The 14,414-nt window shown below is 37.1% G+C and overlaps 2 protein-coding genes across 3 annotated transcripts in view; one reads left to right on the top strand and one right to left on the bottom strand.

Moving 5' to 3' along the window:
• The first annotated feature begins 355 nt into the window (after window positions 1–355).
• LOC111400704 (mediator-associated protein 2-like) lies at window positions 356–4,574 on the top strand. The gene is made up of 7 exons (XM_023028095.1): window positions 356–372; window positions 529–642; window positions 1,329–1,485; window positions 1,860–2,024; window positions 2,524–2,602; window positions 2,692–2,775; window positions 4,016–4,574. The coding sequence occupies exons 1-7, from the start codon at window positions 356–358 to the stop codon at window positions 4,414–4,416; spliced, it is 1,017 nt and encodes a 338-aa protein (XP_022883863.1). The 3' UTR covers window positions 4,417–4,574.
• Window positions 4,575–6,016: 1,442 nt separating this feature from the next.
• LOC111402366 (SWI/SNF complex subunit SWI3C-like) overlaps window positions 6,017–14,414 on the bottom strand; it is a 33,456-nt gene continuing 25,058 nt past the window's right edge. For both annotated transcript variants that reach the window (XM_023030604.1, XM_023030607.1), the window contains one exon: window positions 6,017–6,971. In XM_023030604.1, the coding sequence (XP_022886372.1) occupies window positions 6,519–6,971 (453 nt within the window). In that variant the 3' untranslated portion in view covers window positions 6,017–6,518. The remainder of the gene's footprint in view (window positions 6,972–14,414) is intronic.

Genomic DNA, 14,414 nt, shown 5'->3' with positions numbered 1-14,414 from the left:
TCTGAGGTTCGGCATAACTTTTGAGTATTTGCATTTTAGTCCCCAAAACTTTGGATTTGCTTCATTTCAATCGTTTTCTTTTGTAATCTTGTTCCTTTATCTTCCAATTGCATTTAATTAAATCTTTGGCTTCTTCAACCTTCATTTCGTCGTACTCTCATCTATGAATTGTTTGCAATTTAGTTACAATATCCTCAAATCATTCTGAAATTATTACAATCCATGAATCAGACACAGAATGTATATGGTTAAGGAACATAACCCATTATATCTAAGCATCATACGGATTAATTTTAACAAAAGATAGTACATCAATTTTGTATGAAGACAATGCTGCTTGTATTGTACAACTCAAATGAGGATATACCAAAGGTGACAAAATGAAACATATTTCTCCAAAATTCTTTCACACACGAGTGTCAGAAGAATGGTGACATCAATGATCAACAAATCCACTCAAGTGACAATGTGACTGATTTATTTACAAAAGCACTGCTAACATCAATATTTAATAAATTGGTTTACAAGATTGAAATCGTTGACTCGAAGACTTTCAGTAATCAACATTAAGGAGAGCATCCATACTCTTTTTCTTTCACTTAGTTTTATCCTACTGAATTTTTATAGCAAGATTTTAATGAGGCAACATTTATTTTTAATACTCCAAAATAATTGTACTCTTTTTCCTTCGTTTATTTTTTTGTCCTATTGAATTTTTATCAAACAATGTTTTAACAAAGTAGATATTTTATAATATATCATTCAAGTGAGAGTGTTGTAAATGGTATGTTTATTAGTAAATGACAATTATACATCTGTAACCCTAAGAATTATTACTATTGTATCCCTTATACTTTATATAAATATGTATCTTTGGTTCTCATTATAATAGACATAAGTCTATTAACTTTTATTTTATCTTCTATTTTTCTCTCTTTTCATAACAGGGTTTTTTTTTTTTTTTTTAAATCTTTTCTTCTCTTCTCTTCTCTTAGGAAAGATGCTTATTGTACATCACCATTTACAATTTCTTTTACGGGATATGAGTGATGATAAATTGAATTAAAATTATCAAAATCTTTTCATCACATAAACAATTCTACTTATGTAATGTGGGTTAATGATGTGAAATTTTTTTATATTTGGTTATTGAGATTTTGACTCAATCAAAACTTGTCATATTATCTGTTGATAAATAAATTTGTAAATTGTGATGTAAATGTAACACGAACGATTTGTAATATTTTTTTAAAATTAAAATGCTTTCAAAAAAAACATTTTTTACTAAACTTAAGTGCTCATTACCCATTTTACCCCTCTAAAAATAGATATGTACGCGTCAGGCGCTATTTTGGAGAACTAGGGCTATTCCTTTTTAACTTCAATAAAACCCTGAACCACTTTTATGCACTCTCTTCTAAACCCAGACGCCTGCCGCGCTTCTCCTGGTACTTCCCTTTATGTTCTCAGCAAATAATTAATCAGGTAATTCTATAGAACTTAATCTTTTAATATATTTGATCTTAATGCGTGCGTGAATTTTTCTTTTTTCCCAATCAATTGACAGTTACCCTCGATTTTAATGTTAGATGTACATGGTGTTTCTGCGTATGCATATTATGGAACAAGATTATCCTTGTACTTTTAATTTTTAATGAATATTTTTATTTAATTGATTGTCTGAGTGTTCAAAGTTTGACTTGAAAAGTTATATTTTCTGCGCCTAGAGCAATGAAGTTGTTTACTGTTTAGAAGATTTTGTTGTTAATATACATGAAATGATGAAAAAATAATCAACACGTCTGGTTCCCCTTCCTTTTTTTTACTGAGTTGGCAATGCTTGATTTATTGCAATATAGGGTTGCATACACTTGGTAGCTGAATTTAAGGAGACTATGGATGTTTCCAGTGAAGCACGTTACAAACCACCACCTGAGTTTGAGGAGGACAAAAAAGATCCACTTGTTGAACTCAATTTAACGGACTCAACAGAGCTATGGCTCATTCAGTGGCCCATTAATCATGTAAAAATCATTTTACCTACATCATGTTCATTATCTACTTGTATCAAATTTTACTTTTACTTTTTCTTTTTCAATTTAACTTGTTTCAAAATGAAATGATCAACATCTCTGGTGGAAGATTGTGTTTATCTAGAACAAGGAGATGGATAAAAAATATTAACAGGTGTCTATCGGCTACTGCTTTATTTCTTACCAAAGTGATATTTGAACCCACAAAATGTAAAATATAGTCGAATATCAAAAACTTATGTCCAGTTTCTAAAATTTTTCCTTCATGGTCTTCTATGTACAGTTTTATCATATTGTTCTTCTGGAAACAAACATGTTAAGATTTTTCTTCTATGTTTTCGCATTTTCATCCTATAATGGTCGAAAACTGAATTTCCGTGTATTTGACATTCTTTCCATCAAAACTCATCTTGCTTCTTCAATCAACTATACTGAACAAATTTTCTTTTTAAGTGACCTCATCATTGATTGTTGTTGTGGCTTTATGCAGGCTTCTGATTTTGACGGGCAAGAACTGTCATTGAAGCTTCACCATGATGGACATTTGGGCAGTTTTGAAGGTTCTTCTGGTAATTTGGGTTAAGTGTTGCCATATTTGCCTATGTGCAATACAGTTTAGCTATTTCTTCACTGTTTTAGCATTGTTTTGTGGTGACAGGAAAATCATATGAAGTGGTTAGTTTCAAATTCCAGGATCCTGAGGCAACTGTTTTCTTATCTTCGGCATCAGAGTCAAAAATCGGTACTCATTTTTGAGTTTTCTTGTCTTACTTTATGTATATTTCTTGGATTGTTGCTTTGTTAATGTGATTAATTATAGTAATAATGAGTATTGTCATGTTTGCTATTAATATATTAGGATTATGGATATGCAATTACTAGTTGGACATTACTCATACCAGTAAAAGTTCTTTTCGGATACAAATGTAAGGCAGCATGATCAAGTTGTTATGAATTGATAAAATAAATTAAGATGCAGAAGTTAGCCAAAAAAAAAGAAAGTAATAAACATTGATATATTTCATAAATTTGAAGTTTTACTGCCCTTATCAACCTTCTACGTTTCTTTAATAGCCTTACCCATCATTTTAATATGAACATGAGTTAGGGCAGCCGATGCCTAGTTTTCTGCAAATACCTGAGAACGATTCTCTGCATTGTGTGTCTGCACTAAACCGTGGACAATTTTAAAAAATTAGAATCTGTAGTCAACGTGAAGTTAGTAGTTTAATTTTAAGAACTAGTTGTTTTCATTTTGTAAACAAGTTGACTTGATTTATCCATTTAGTTATCTTTTCTTGTTCTTGTTAGAACCATTACCGACCATGATTATGACATCCTAAAGTAGAAATTGCAACTGGCGTATAACCTAGCACATGGATGGCCACAACATACACGAACTGTGATTCAAATGTCGTTTGCAAAGTGTTAATAACAAGTGATTTTAACAGACTAGACTTCTTGTAAGTTCATTTATTTTTGGTTCTTATGATTGTTAAATGAAGCAAATAAATATGCGTGCTAATTATATTGCAAAAAATAAAGATGTAACATTCCGACTGAATCTGTTGTCTTGTACACAATAACATGACCCAAATAATTAAATTGACTGCAGGTTGTGTAATTTTACTTGTGTCTTTTGTCCATGATGCTCAACCTGATAATGTCACGAATGAACGCGATTGTCTGGCATTTTGAACCCTTTGTGCAACATCCAATACAAATTTGCCATTCATTGTGTTTCTAATTTCTGAAGTTATTTTTTTCACAAGAGAGAGTGGACTTTGGACTCACGAGTGAAAATCATAGACAATTCTCTCATTTATTGTCCCTCTGTGTTGGAGTAGCGCAGAAGTTACTGATTTGTCTCCTTTACAGTTACTCTTTTGCATTTGATCTTACTTATAAAGTTCTCCTTAATGTTGTGGTGAAATGTACACTGTAAATTTGGTTTCATTTTCCATTGATGCATTTTATTTCAGCTGGGAAGATCTCAAGGCGTGTATCTCTTATCCATTACCCTGAACCTGGTGAACTCCAAAAGCACAATAACAGTAACTTGAAAGAGATGTCTCAGAGGTCTTCTGCAGCTACTTCAACAATGTCGGGTCGTCACTTTGCAACTCCTCGAAGTTCTCGGCAAAGAAGCTCTCAAATAATGAGTGGTTATGTTTCCTCCGCGCCTAGTAAAAACAAGAGTTCCATGTCTGGTCATGGGGAGTCTCCAAAGCCTCCAAAGAGAGGACGTGTTGATGAGCAGAGTAAGTCCATTGGTCAGTCTGCCCAAGATTCAGGAAGAGGAAATAGTGCAGTTACCTCGACTGGATCCTTGGAGCATTCTGACAAAAGAAAATCAAAGAAGCAAAAGAAAAGTGAGGTTTGAAGTGTTGTATGCTCAAGTAGTTATAACATACTGTCATACCTTAGTACACTGGATATTCATCTTTATAATATGTTGTGCATCTTTTACTCTAAATTTGGAAGTTCCAACTCGAGAAAATTTTGTTCTTTGCTTCATTTTTGGGATCATTTGTTGAGTTTCGGGGAGCCTTTGTTTGATCTTTGATTTTATAAGCCGGCTTTCGTTCTTTAGCCAACGTCATTGCAGGTTCTTGTTGATATAATGCATCTAGTGTACATAAATGATGGAAGGAAAATAATGTTCTAGATCTCGGTGATTGTTAATTTACTCGTATTAAGCAAATGTTTTCAGCCCCCATTTGAGCCCCATTTTTAACAAATAATGAATTTTGTAATAGTAATTTTTTAAAGATTTGTGTGGTTAGAAGTATGAGAAATTTGTGTTTACACATATTATTTTATTGGAAGAATGTGTGGTTAAAAATGAGTTTGAGAAAAAAAATATATATTTTGAGATAATGGGGTTCAATTGAATAATGCTATTTGTAATCGTTCACTGCTACAATTGCTTTATATGATTAGTGATGGCAACGGGACGAGGCACGTCTCGCCCCAACCCCACCCCGCCCGCGGGGTAATTTTTTGCCCCGTTTACTGTCTCATTTAATTTAATTTAATTTTTTTTTTCACATTTTCAAAATTTAGAGTTATATATTAAATTATAAAATACAAATTCAAAATTTAAAAATTCAAAACAAATAATGCTCAAATTAACATCAATATTCAAAGAAACACTCGAAAAATTAATACCCAAAAAAAAAGATATATATATATATATATTATTTTTTTTTTAAATATACACGGGGCGGGGCGGGGAGCAGGGTTTTTTTCCCCCATTCGGGGCAGGGCCCCGTCGGGCCGGGACGGGACATGGTAAATTGCCATCTCTATATATGGTATACATGTGGAGTATGTGGAGGTTAGTAATTTATTGCATTAAAAAAAAACATAAAACATAAAAACCTACCACATTAATGTACCAAAATACTAATCATCACATGTATGTCATATAAAACAACTACGACAATATGCGACTGAAAATAGCATTAAATTGGGGCTCACCTACCGTTGGTCTCCTGACTTGGTGATACTCAAATTTCTTCTTTTGTTACTTCATAAATATCATCACATTTGTAAACATTAAAAAGAATAAATTGCAAAACCTTCTGAATTGAAGTGCAAATTTTTAGCGTTTATATTGGGTTAATTTCATTTTTGATCACTCAACTTCAACTGGAATCTCGATTAGATCACCCGATTTTAGCATTATTGTCACTTGCATTTATCTTTCACAAGAATTTTAAAAAATAATAAATAAAATAAAGTAAAATTCTCTTGGTTTCAAAGGTAGGATTATGCAATGAGATAACCATAGCAAATTTCCAGACTCCAGTCAGCTGCGCCATCAGGCTGGATCAAGTTTTGGATTGGCCCATCTAGATCCATTAAACTTTTGAGTGCAAACCAACTGAATCCATGCCAAATTAGACAGCCCAACTTGCTTTACACCTCAAATAGCATGACAGGCTAGCTCTTTTTTAAGTCGAGCATTGCCTAAATTTGCTAAACTTGAAAATGGGTGCTGCATCTTTATAGAAATTCAATAATCAGGTCATGTCAACCAGAAAAAACACAGGATGGAAACAAATTGTTAGCTTTCTCATTGATTCAAACTGTCTCAATTCTCCATATCGAGTAAAGATTTCAACAAAATCCATTTCACAATACTGTTTTCTGTAAAATCTCCATTATCTGTACGGCTCAAGAGTACGGAAGATTCATAGATCCTACTTGACAAATTCCTAAATCTGATTAGGGATGGATTACGGTGAACTTGGATGTAGAAATTCAAGTTTATAACAAAAAACATGGCTGCACCGGCAACCAATTGGATTAACCAATCTCACTTTGGGTCGGACCTAAGCCTTGCTTCCAAGCTCATAAAGCCCAGCGTCAACAACTCCAATCCATTTTAAATAGTCCTCTTTATCTCTTTTTAATGCAAAAAGCAAGAGAATAGACGAATTAATCCCAGAGTATCCCGATGACCCACTTGCTTCCATTTTAACCTAACCCAGTTTTAGTCCAGGGTAAAGGTCTAAGCATCGGATGACTGAGAGAAGGCAGGGAATTTCCAGAGTTAAACAGTGTACTCGGGGTAGAAGAGGATGGGTGTATAGCTGTAAGTGGCAGTCGGGGCCCAAGATCATACATCCCTTGTTGCATAAGGGACATATGGGGATGGCCAGGTTGGTTATGGCCATATCCAGAAACAGAAGGTGGTTGTGAGCCTAAAATAACGTGCTGCCTATTTCCCGAGCTATTATTTACAATGGCTGAACCAACGCCGGGTGGGCCCATTGCTCGAGATCCTCCAGCAGATCCAAACTGTGCTGACATCATGAGGCCTCGTTCTGTAGCCAATCTCTGCCGGTTTCTTTCCATCTGTTCGCATTCTCTCATCAATAAGGTCTCGATTTCTGCAAACTGCTTTAGCTTAAGCTCTAATCTCTTCAACTGAAAGGGAAGAGGAAGCACGATTGAACTTGTTAGAAATCCAGCAATATGAAGGCCTAGTATTTAAGAAATATAGTGTTTCCTTTCCATCTAAAGAATAGAATCATAATAAAGAAGATGCTACATGTAATCACATTGTATATAAGGGTGTCCATAATGGAGGCACCTGCCACGCACAGCCCACAGGCGTCTCGACCAATGCCGAGGTGCCGGGTGTAATGGACACCCTTATGTAAAATGTAATGTACAACAAGATTAATCCTCATAATAAATGGATTAAGCAATTCAAGGCAAGAACATTACAACTTCCAGAAATAAAATATCAAACAAAATATCAGATGATAATCCATTTGCTAGTACTAGAAAACTAGAGGACAGCATTAAAAACCTTGAAAGAGAGAGACTGACTAATTTTAAGTGAATGTGTACCTTGTAATAGTTGACAAACTATAAATGGTCACAAGACTGATTATAGTCAGCCCCATATCTCGTTATATTTTAATTCAAGGATGACTAGTAATTTTAGACAGCACTGGTAAATCTGTGATGTTTCTTGATCATATCCTCAGCTGATTCATCGGTTACCATGGATTTTTGGATTCAAATTTTCTGAATATTCTAACTGTGACACATTTGCTTCACACTCACAGATCCAGCCAAGGGCATATATGTTTGATATGCCTATGATACATGCATATGCATAAATGCATGATTCTAATGAAAACATCATCCAACATGTATTCTCTAAAGAACTTGACGAAAAAAGGTCAATACCACAAATTTAGGAGGATGGTCATCCAAACTGGAAGTTTGCTGCTTCCAAACTGTTTACCGGTTACTAGCTTGCAAGTTAGTATTTTGTGAGTTTGCCCTGCCAAGAGGGCGCTCCAAAAGAAAATAACAGGAAATATATTAGGGGAGGGCGTGGGGGTTCCAAGAGGTACGATTTCAATCAGAGCACGGAAGTAGAAACTAGATCAGACCCAAGAAAAAGCAGAGCTTTCCTAGATTGCAGCATGGAAGATGTTGCTTACTAGATAAAGATAAAGATCATGTAGGTCCAGATTCCAACGAACAACATAAAGAAAGATAGTGAGGTGCTAATGCTTTCTCAAGGCAATACAACATTAGCAAGGAGTATCAAAAAATTTAATGGTGAGAGTTCAAGATGCACACTATGAAAGACAATGTATAGACTTATGTTACAGGGATAATTATAAATGAAGTGGTTAACTACAGAAATTGTGGAGCAATTATTAATTTTATTTACTTTACAAATCTTAGAAAGGAAGTAAGGTAATACATTAGAACATCGTACAGCTTGAGATATTGTCATCCTAACGCTGATATGTTAGAGACGCGTGGCGTAGTGTGGTAGTGTCTTTCTGTTGCTTGTTACGGAGGATGGTGTGGGTAAGAAATTTTAAACCCTCACAAAACTTTAAAAACATTTTTGAAACTCTTTTGCAGAGCGAGTTGTTGTAAATGTTTTTCAACTTAGTCTTGAAAAAGTTAACAAAAATAGTTATCAAGCCCGATCCGGCCTAGGCACTGGGTCATCAGGTCATTGGTTGAACAAGAGTTTTGTAGGAAACCGAGGATGGAAAGAAGCCAGGAATGGAAATTATAATCAGTTAGAGATTGTGTTTGGTAGGTTTATTTATTTCCTAACTTAATAGATTACTTTTCCTTTTCTTCTTCATCGTGTATAGTATAAATTGGATGTAATAGGAGTAATTTTTTCATTGAGAAATACAGGACGATTTTTCTAATTTCGATTTCATGGTATTAGAGCTGTGGTTTCTATAACCTAGCAAATCAATGGCTGAATTCCCAACCAACAGCAGGGAGTCAACAACCTCAGAAACATCCCATTTCGAAGCGGAAACCAGTCATTCAATTGGCCCCAATGGACTCGAGAATTCTTCCTTCCAACTCATGGTGGAGAAATTGAACGGAAGAAACTTTCGGGGATGGACCCAATCCATAAAACTAACAATCGATGGAAAAGGAAATCTAGGCTACCTTACCGACGAGACCAATAGGCCAAATGATGCTACTCTTCTGCAGAAGTGGAAATCCAAAAACTCAATGGTGATCACCTGGTTGGTGAATTCCATGAAGTCGGCAATTGGGAAGACTCATCTCTTTCTTTCTACTGCAAAGGACATTTGGGATTCAGTGAAAGAAACCTATTCTGATTCTGAAGATTCATCAAATATATTTAAGACTCAATTATGGCAGACCCGTCTGGGATCGAGAGACATGACAGATTATTACATGGAAATGGTGGCTCTTTAACAAGAATTGGACCTCAATGTCAAGGGGTGGAAGTGCCCAAACGATTGTACTCTGTATAGAAAGAAGCAGGAGAATGAAAGTGTTTTGTGCGGGTAGTCGCTAACAATTAAAAAGGGATCAGACGATTGTATAAGGAATAAACCTTTTGAGGCAAAGTCCCGAAAAGGGGTGTTTTATTGACGATGATTTTACAATTGGAACTAAACATAATGCCTCCAAGGGGCGCAAGTACACGAGTATTGAAAAGAAATGTTTAAGTCTAAACTAAGAAATTGAAATTACATATTTTTTATTTGAGAGTGTTTGATTTGGGGGCTTTTGCTCTGTCTTTTCTTCCTTTTATATTCCCTTCATGATCTTTTCGTGATCAACCGCTTAGAAACTGCTTAATTGCTTTATAACTGCCCACTTTCTTCATGGTGACCAACTTATCGTAGAACTGCCGTCTCTAACTGCTGCCACTACTCTTTGTCGTTCAACCGTCTTCAACTGAACTCCTTGAATTGTGGAACGTGATAAGATTACTCAATAACTGCTTCGATAACTGCACTTTTGGATAACCATAACATCTTATATTTGCTAAGATCCTGAGCGATTCGAAGGTTTGGACAAAAACAGGGTCATAACTCTGGGCGACTGCAAGACACTTCATTTGCTCATATCTTGGGCGTCTTACAAGTTTGGGCGATGGTGTTACCGCGTTCTTGGGCTTCCACTACATTCATTAATAACCCTATTTGGGCCTTTATCCTGAATTGCCCAGTTGGGCTTTATTCTTTGGACTATTCGATTTGGGCTGCACTTTTAGCGTGTCAACAATTACCCCCCAATATGGCAGAATTAATACCAATTATTAATTTTGCCATATTCACTTTGTGTTTCCCAGCAACATTTGAAATTCCCAAGAATTTCAATCATTATTTTCTTCCATAGCCTGAAAAGGCGCGACGTTGCAAACCCTTATAACCCCCAAATACACGCCGTTTCATCGCACCACTAAATCACGCCTCATTGTTTCGCACTTCTCTCTCTCAATATTACTGTTCATCTTCTTGCTTCTCTACTACGTTTCTCAAGCAAACTTCCACAAAACTTTATTTTGTTCCCAATGGCTGCTTCACAAACCCAATCTGGTGACTCTTTCAGTTTCGAAGACTTCCAGAAAATCCTCACTCGGCCATATATAACTCCGAACTTCCTTGCACCAACTAATGTTGAACTCAATGAGTTCTATCTAGGTCCTTCATTCAACAATGCCGAGGTCATCGAACAACTGGTGGTGGGCCAGCTGTTCCCTTGTACTCAAGGTCCTCTGTTTCTGAACTCTTTGCCACTGAGGCCGCTTCGCGAAAGAGGTATTCGCACTTGGCCTAAATCTGATGTTATTTTTCGTAGATGGCATACTCACCTTGTGGGCCATGGTCCTACCAAGGTAATTTTTGATAGTGCTAGGATTTCTGATTTGTTAGATTTCTCTCTTCAACCCCCTATTTTTGATCCAGCGCTTTTCCCTGTTGCTTTAAATTTTTGGTCCTCTGAATATAATACTTTTGTTTTCCCTCTTGGTCCCATGTCCATTACTTTAAGGGATGTTGGGGCCCTAGTAAATCTTCCACCTTTGGGCGATATCATTTTTCCTGGTATTTTGATTTCTGGTGTCGCCCCAAAATTTGACAGAAAACTCACCGAGTCCTATTCAAGCCTGCAATGTTATTATAATCACTCGAGCGCTGAGCCTTCTCATGCTGAGCGTGTGGCATTTCTTCAAATTTGGCTTTATAAATATATTCTATATGTGCCAAGCATGAAGCCTTCTATGAGCTATTTACCCATAGCGCACGAATTGGCACGTGGTAGGCCTCTGAATTTATGTTCTTTCTTTTTGGCTGCCCTCTATAGAGACATGACTTCTCTTCAATTCCAATTGAAGAATGGTACATCTCCCAATGGCAGTGGGTCTCTTTGATTCACTCAAATGTAGTTGAGAGCCTATTTTCCATCATTTGGTACTCTATCCTTGTCCCTTCATTCAGCTAGCTGCTACGAGCTAGCTATTGATCCACTAAGCCCTGTAAATATGTCCAGAAGGGACATCTTTTCATTTTTTTTATACTTTGAATTCAATTCCTTCTTTCTTTTCTTTTTCTCCCCCTTTAACTCCAGATTATGTGCAACTCCCATCCACCCTGGATAGTGCGAGCACATCTTTGCTCGTTTGGGTTCAGTTTTTGACCGGGAGGGAGTTGTTCCATGATATTTTGACTGGAACCAATGCCAAAGCTGGGGTTGAAATATATGCTCCCTAATTTTTTGCTCGTCAACTTGGTTTTGGCCAAACTTGGCCTGTTCTCCCTTATTATTCAAGAAATTTGATAGATCACTTCCACATCATTAATAAGGCAAGGGCAGAAGCTATAGATGCTCGCAATATTCTTTTGACGAGTAACTTTTCATTAGCCCCCTTCAATCCTAACTGTGCCATCCATCCCCTTTTTGAACAACTCTGGCCATCAGTGAAGCGCAGATTATTTGCAACTGATGCCAATCGTGCTTTTCATTCACTGGATTAGCCAAACATTTCTCCCACTTCTCCTGTTTTGGTTACCCCTGTGTCCATTAGGAGTCCTTCCTTCCCTGCTCGTGCTAAACAGTCTGTTCGTCCATCTACTTCTCTTCTTGCTAAGCCCACTGCAGCTAAGAGTGCCCCAAGTCGCAAACGGCCAGCCTCAGCATCTCCCATTTTGGAGGATGATGATGATGACACTCCTCTCATCGTCAGGAGAAAGGTAATTAAATTAGTTTACTCACAAGCATACCTTTTTATACTTGAAACTTTTCTATGTGCTGATGGTTTATTTGGATCTCTCAGAAAAGTTCAGCCTTTCCTTTGAAGACTTTGGTGTTGGCAGCTCCTGCTCCATCATCCTTTGCTGAGGCTACTTCATCCAAACCAGCTGATGAAGGGACTACGCTTAAAGAGAAACCTTCAGTTCCAAAATCCTCATCACAACCAATGGATGAGCCACCTTCTTCCCAGGGTGTCAACCCCCCAAACGTCGAACCAGAAGGTCATACATTTTTTGATGTTTTACCTTTACTTGTGTTATTGGTTTTTGATTTGTTGCTTTTTGAGTTCTGCAGATGCTCCCATGGGTTTGCCCGTTGTGGCAAAGTCTTCTCGCCCAGACAAAGGAAAGTCCTCACAAGTGGTGGAGCCCCAGGTGGTAGATTTGGCTGGGGATATGCCACCTCCCAAGATTGCTGATGAGATAATCTTTGCTTCACTTTTACTTTCACTTTGTTTATTGTAGTGAAAACCTTCAATGTTGGTAATTTTCTTTACAGGATGCCGATAAGATTGTGCGTTCCATCCAGGACTTGTTCACTTCATGGGGGCAAGTCAAGACGTCTCGCCCTATTTCAACCGGTCGTCCTTCTGCTTCTTCAGAGGAAGATATGAAGTTCCTCAAGCAGTCGATATTTGAGTATGTGTCCTTTATTGATATAAACATCGGTCAGGCTAGTGCTGCCAAACATAAGGATAAGTTTGAGCATTTGAGTGCGAAGTTGGCGCAAGCACTGACACTTCCGTCGCTCAATCTTTCTGCTGATTTTAAAGCGACATTGAAAGTTGTCCATTCCGAGATTCTCTCCTTGCTGGCCAAAAATGTTGAACTGAAGGCCAAGAGTACTCAATATCTTCGCGTTGTATCTGAAAGAGAGTCTTTGCTTCTAGAGATCAACAAAGTTGAGGACGAATTGAAAGAAATCTCTTCCGAAGTTATGATTGAAGACTCTTTGATGACCAGTTTGGCACAGATGAAGGAGCTTCAAGCAAGGATGGACGACTGCAAGGCGAGAATGACTGCTAAAAAGCGTAATGTCTCCCAAGGAGTTGAGCGAACCAAGTCTTCGGTCGAACAGTACAAGAAGCTGGAAGTTGATGATTTTGTAGCTGAATTGGATATCACTTCTTCTCGGCAGAGCGAGGATTGGGGGAGACTTAGGGAAAGGATTTGTTCGGTTTGGGGCGAATTGTAATTAAGACATATAATGTCTTAACTTTTCTTTTTGTAACTTCGTATTAACTTTCCTCTTGTAACCTCGTACTGATATCTATTGGTAATTCTGAACGTACCAGCAGCCATTATCATTAATGAACGATTAATTTGTCTTCTTGTGTATTTATTGACATTTTCTTTAATCGTCAACCCCACAAGCATTTAACTGCTTTATGCTAAGATTCACATACATTTTCTCTTGGTATTTCTGTCTCTTTTCCCAAGACTTCGGACCATTTGATTCCAGTTACTAGGCACGAATGTTACTGTTCATATTCTGTCTCTTCACCTTCACGCCCTTATAAATATACTTATATTCTACACTTGTCATTTTCATTTCCATTCTCTTCTTCAAAACCAATTTGCTGTCATTGTTTGACATTTTGACAATCGATCCAAAACCTTCGTCTTCCATGGAAATGGATCATTTGATCCACCAATTTTGCCATCTTTTTTAATGTCACCTTTGGTATGGGAGATATAGGAAATATTCTTTGGCCAGCGAAGTTCTTCTCATCGTCTCCATGTTCCTTACAAGGAGTTCGATGATGGAAGACAATTTTTGAGGATGCCTTCAAGCCACCTTGCTTGCTGAGAGTGCTTCTCAGCCTTCTTGCCCGTTATTGCAGTGATGCATCTAGGAAGGCGATGTGAGGGTGCTTCTTCTTCCCTTCTGCTTGCTGAGAGTGTTTCTTGGCCTCTCTGCTTGCCTTTGCAACAGTGCGATCAGGATAGCAATCAAGGCCAATTCACCCTCTTACTTGGCGATCGACCTAGAGATTAGTTTGCTCTCAATTGTAACTTATAGAGCATTTAGTATTTTGTATTTTGCAACTTTGTACCGAACGTTTGATAACAAAGGAATTTATTTGAGCGTATTTCGCTCTGGCCCTTTTTTATTTACGATCGTTCAACGCGATTTGATTACACTTTTATTTGTTCACTTTCCCATAAGGAACATATTTTTTCAAATATTTGCCATTAATGAATCTCATGTGCTTGATGCCATCTAAATTTTCCAAATGATAGGCCCCATTAGGCAACACACTATTTACTTTATACGGCCCTTCCCAATTTGACG

This window comes from Olea europaea, chromosome 10, assembly GCF_002742605.1.
Source record: "Olea europaea var. sylvestris chromosome 10, O_europaea_v1, whole genome shotgun sequence".
Classification (NCBI taxonomy): domain Eukaryota; kingdom Viridiplantae; phylum Streptophyta; class Magnoliopsida; order Lamiales; family Oleaceae; genus Olea; species Olea europaea.
This window is presented reverse-complemented; position numbering and strand designations above follow the sequence as displayed.

Excerpts from the sequence above, each read along its gene's own strand:
- LOC111400704 (XM_023028095.1), top strand. Across the intron at positions 643-1,328 it reads TATAGCAAGATTTTAATGAG|ATATGTACGCGTCAGGCGCT; the intron begins GCAACATTTATT and ends CTCTAAAAATAG. Across the intron at positions 2,603-2,691 it reads CAGTTTTGAAGGTTCTTCTG|GAAAATCATATGAAGTGGTT; the intron begins GTAATTTGGGTT and ends TTGTGGTGACAG.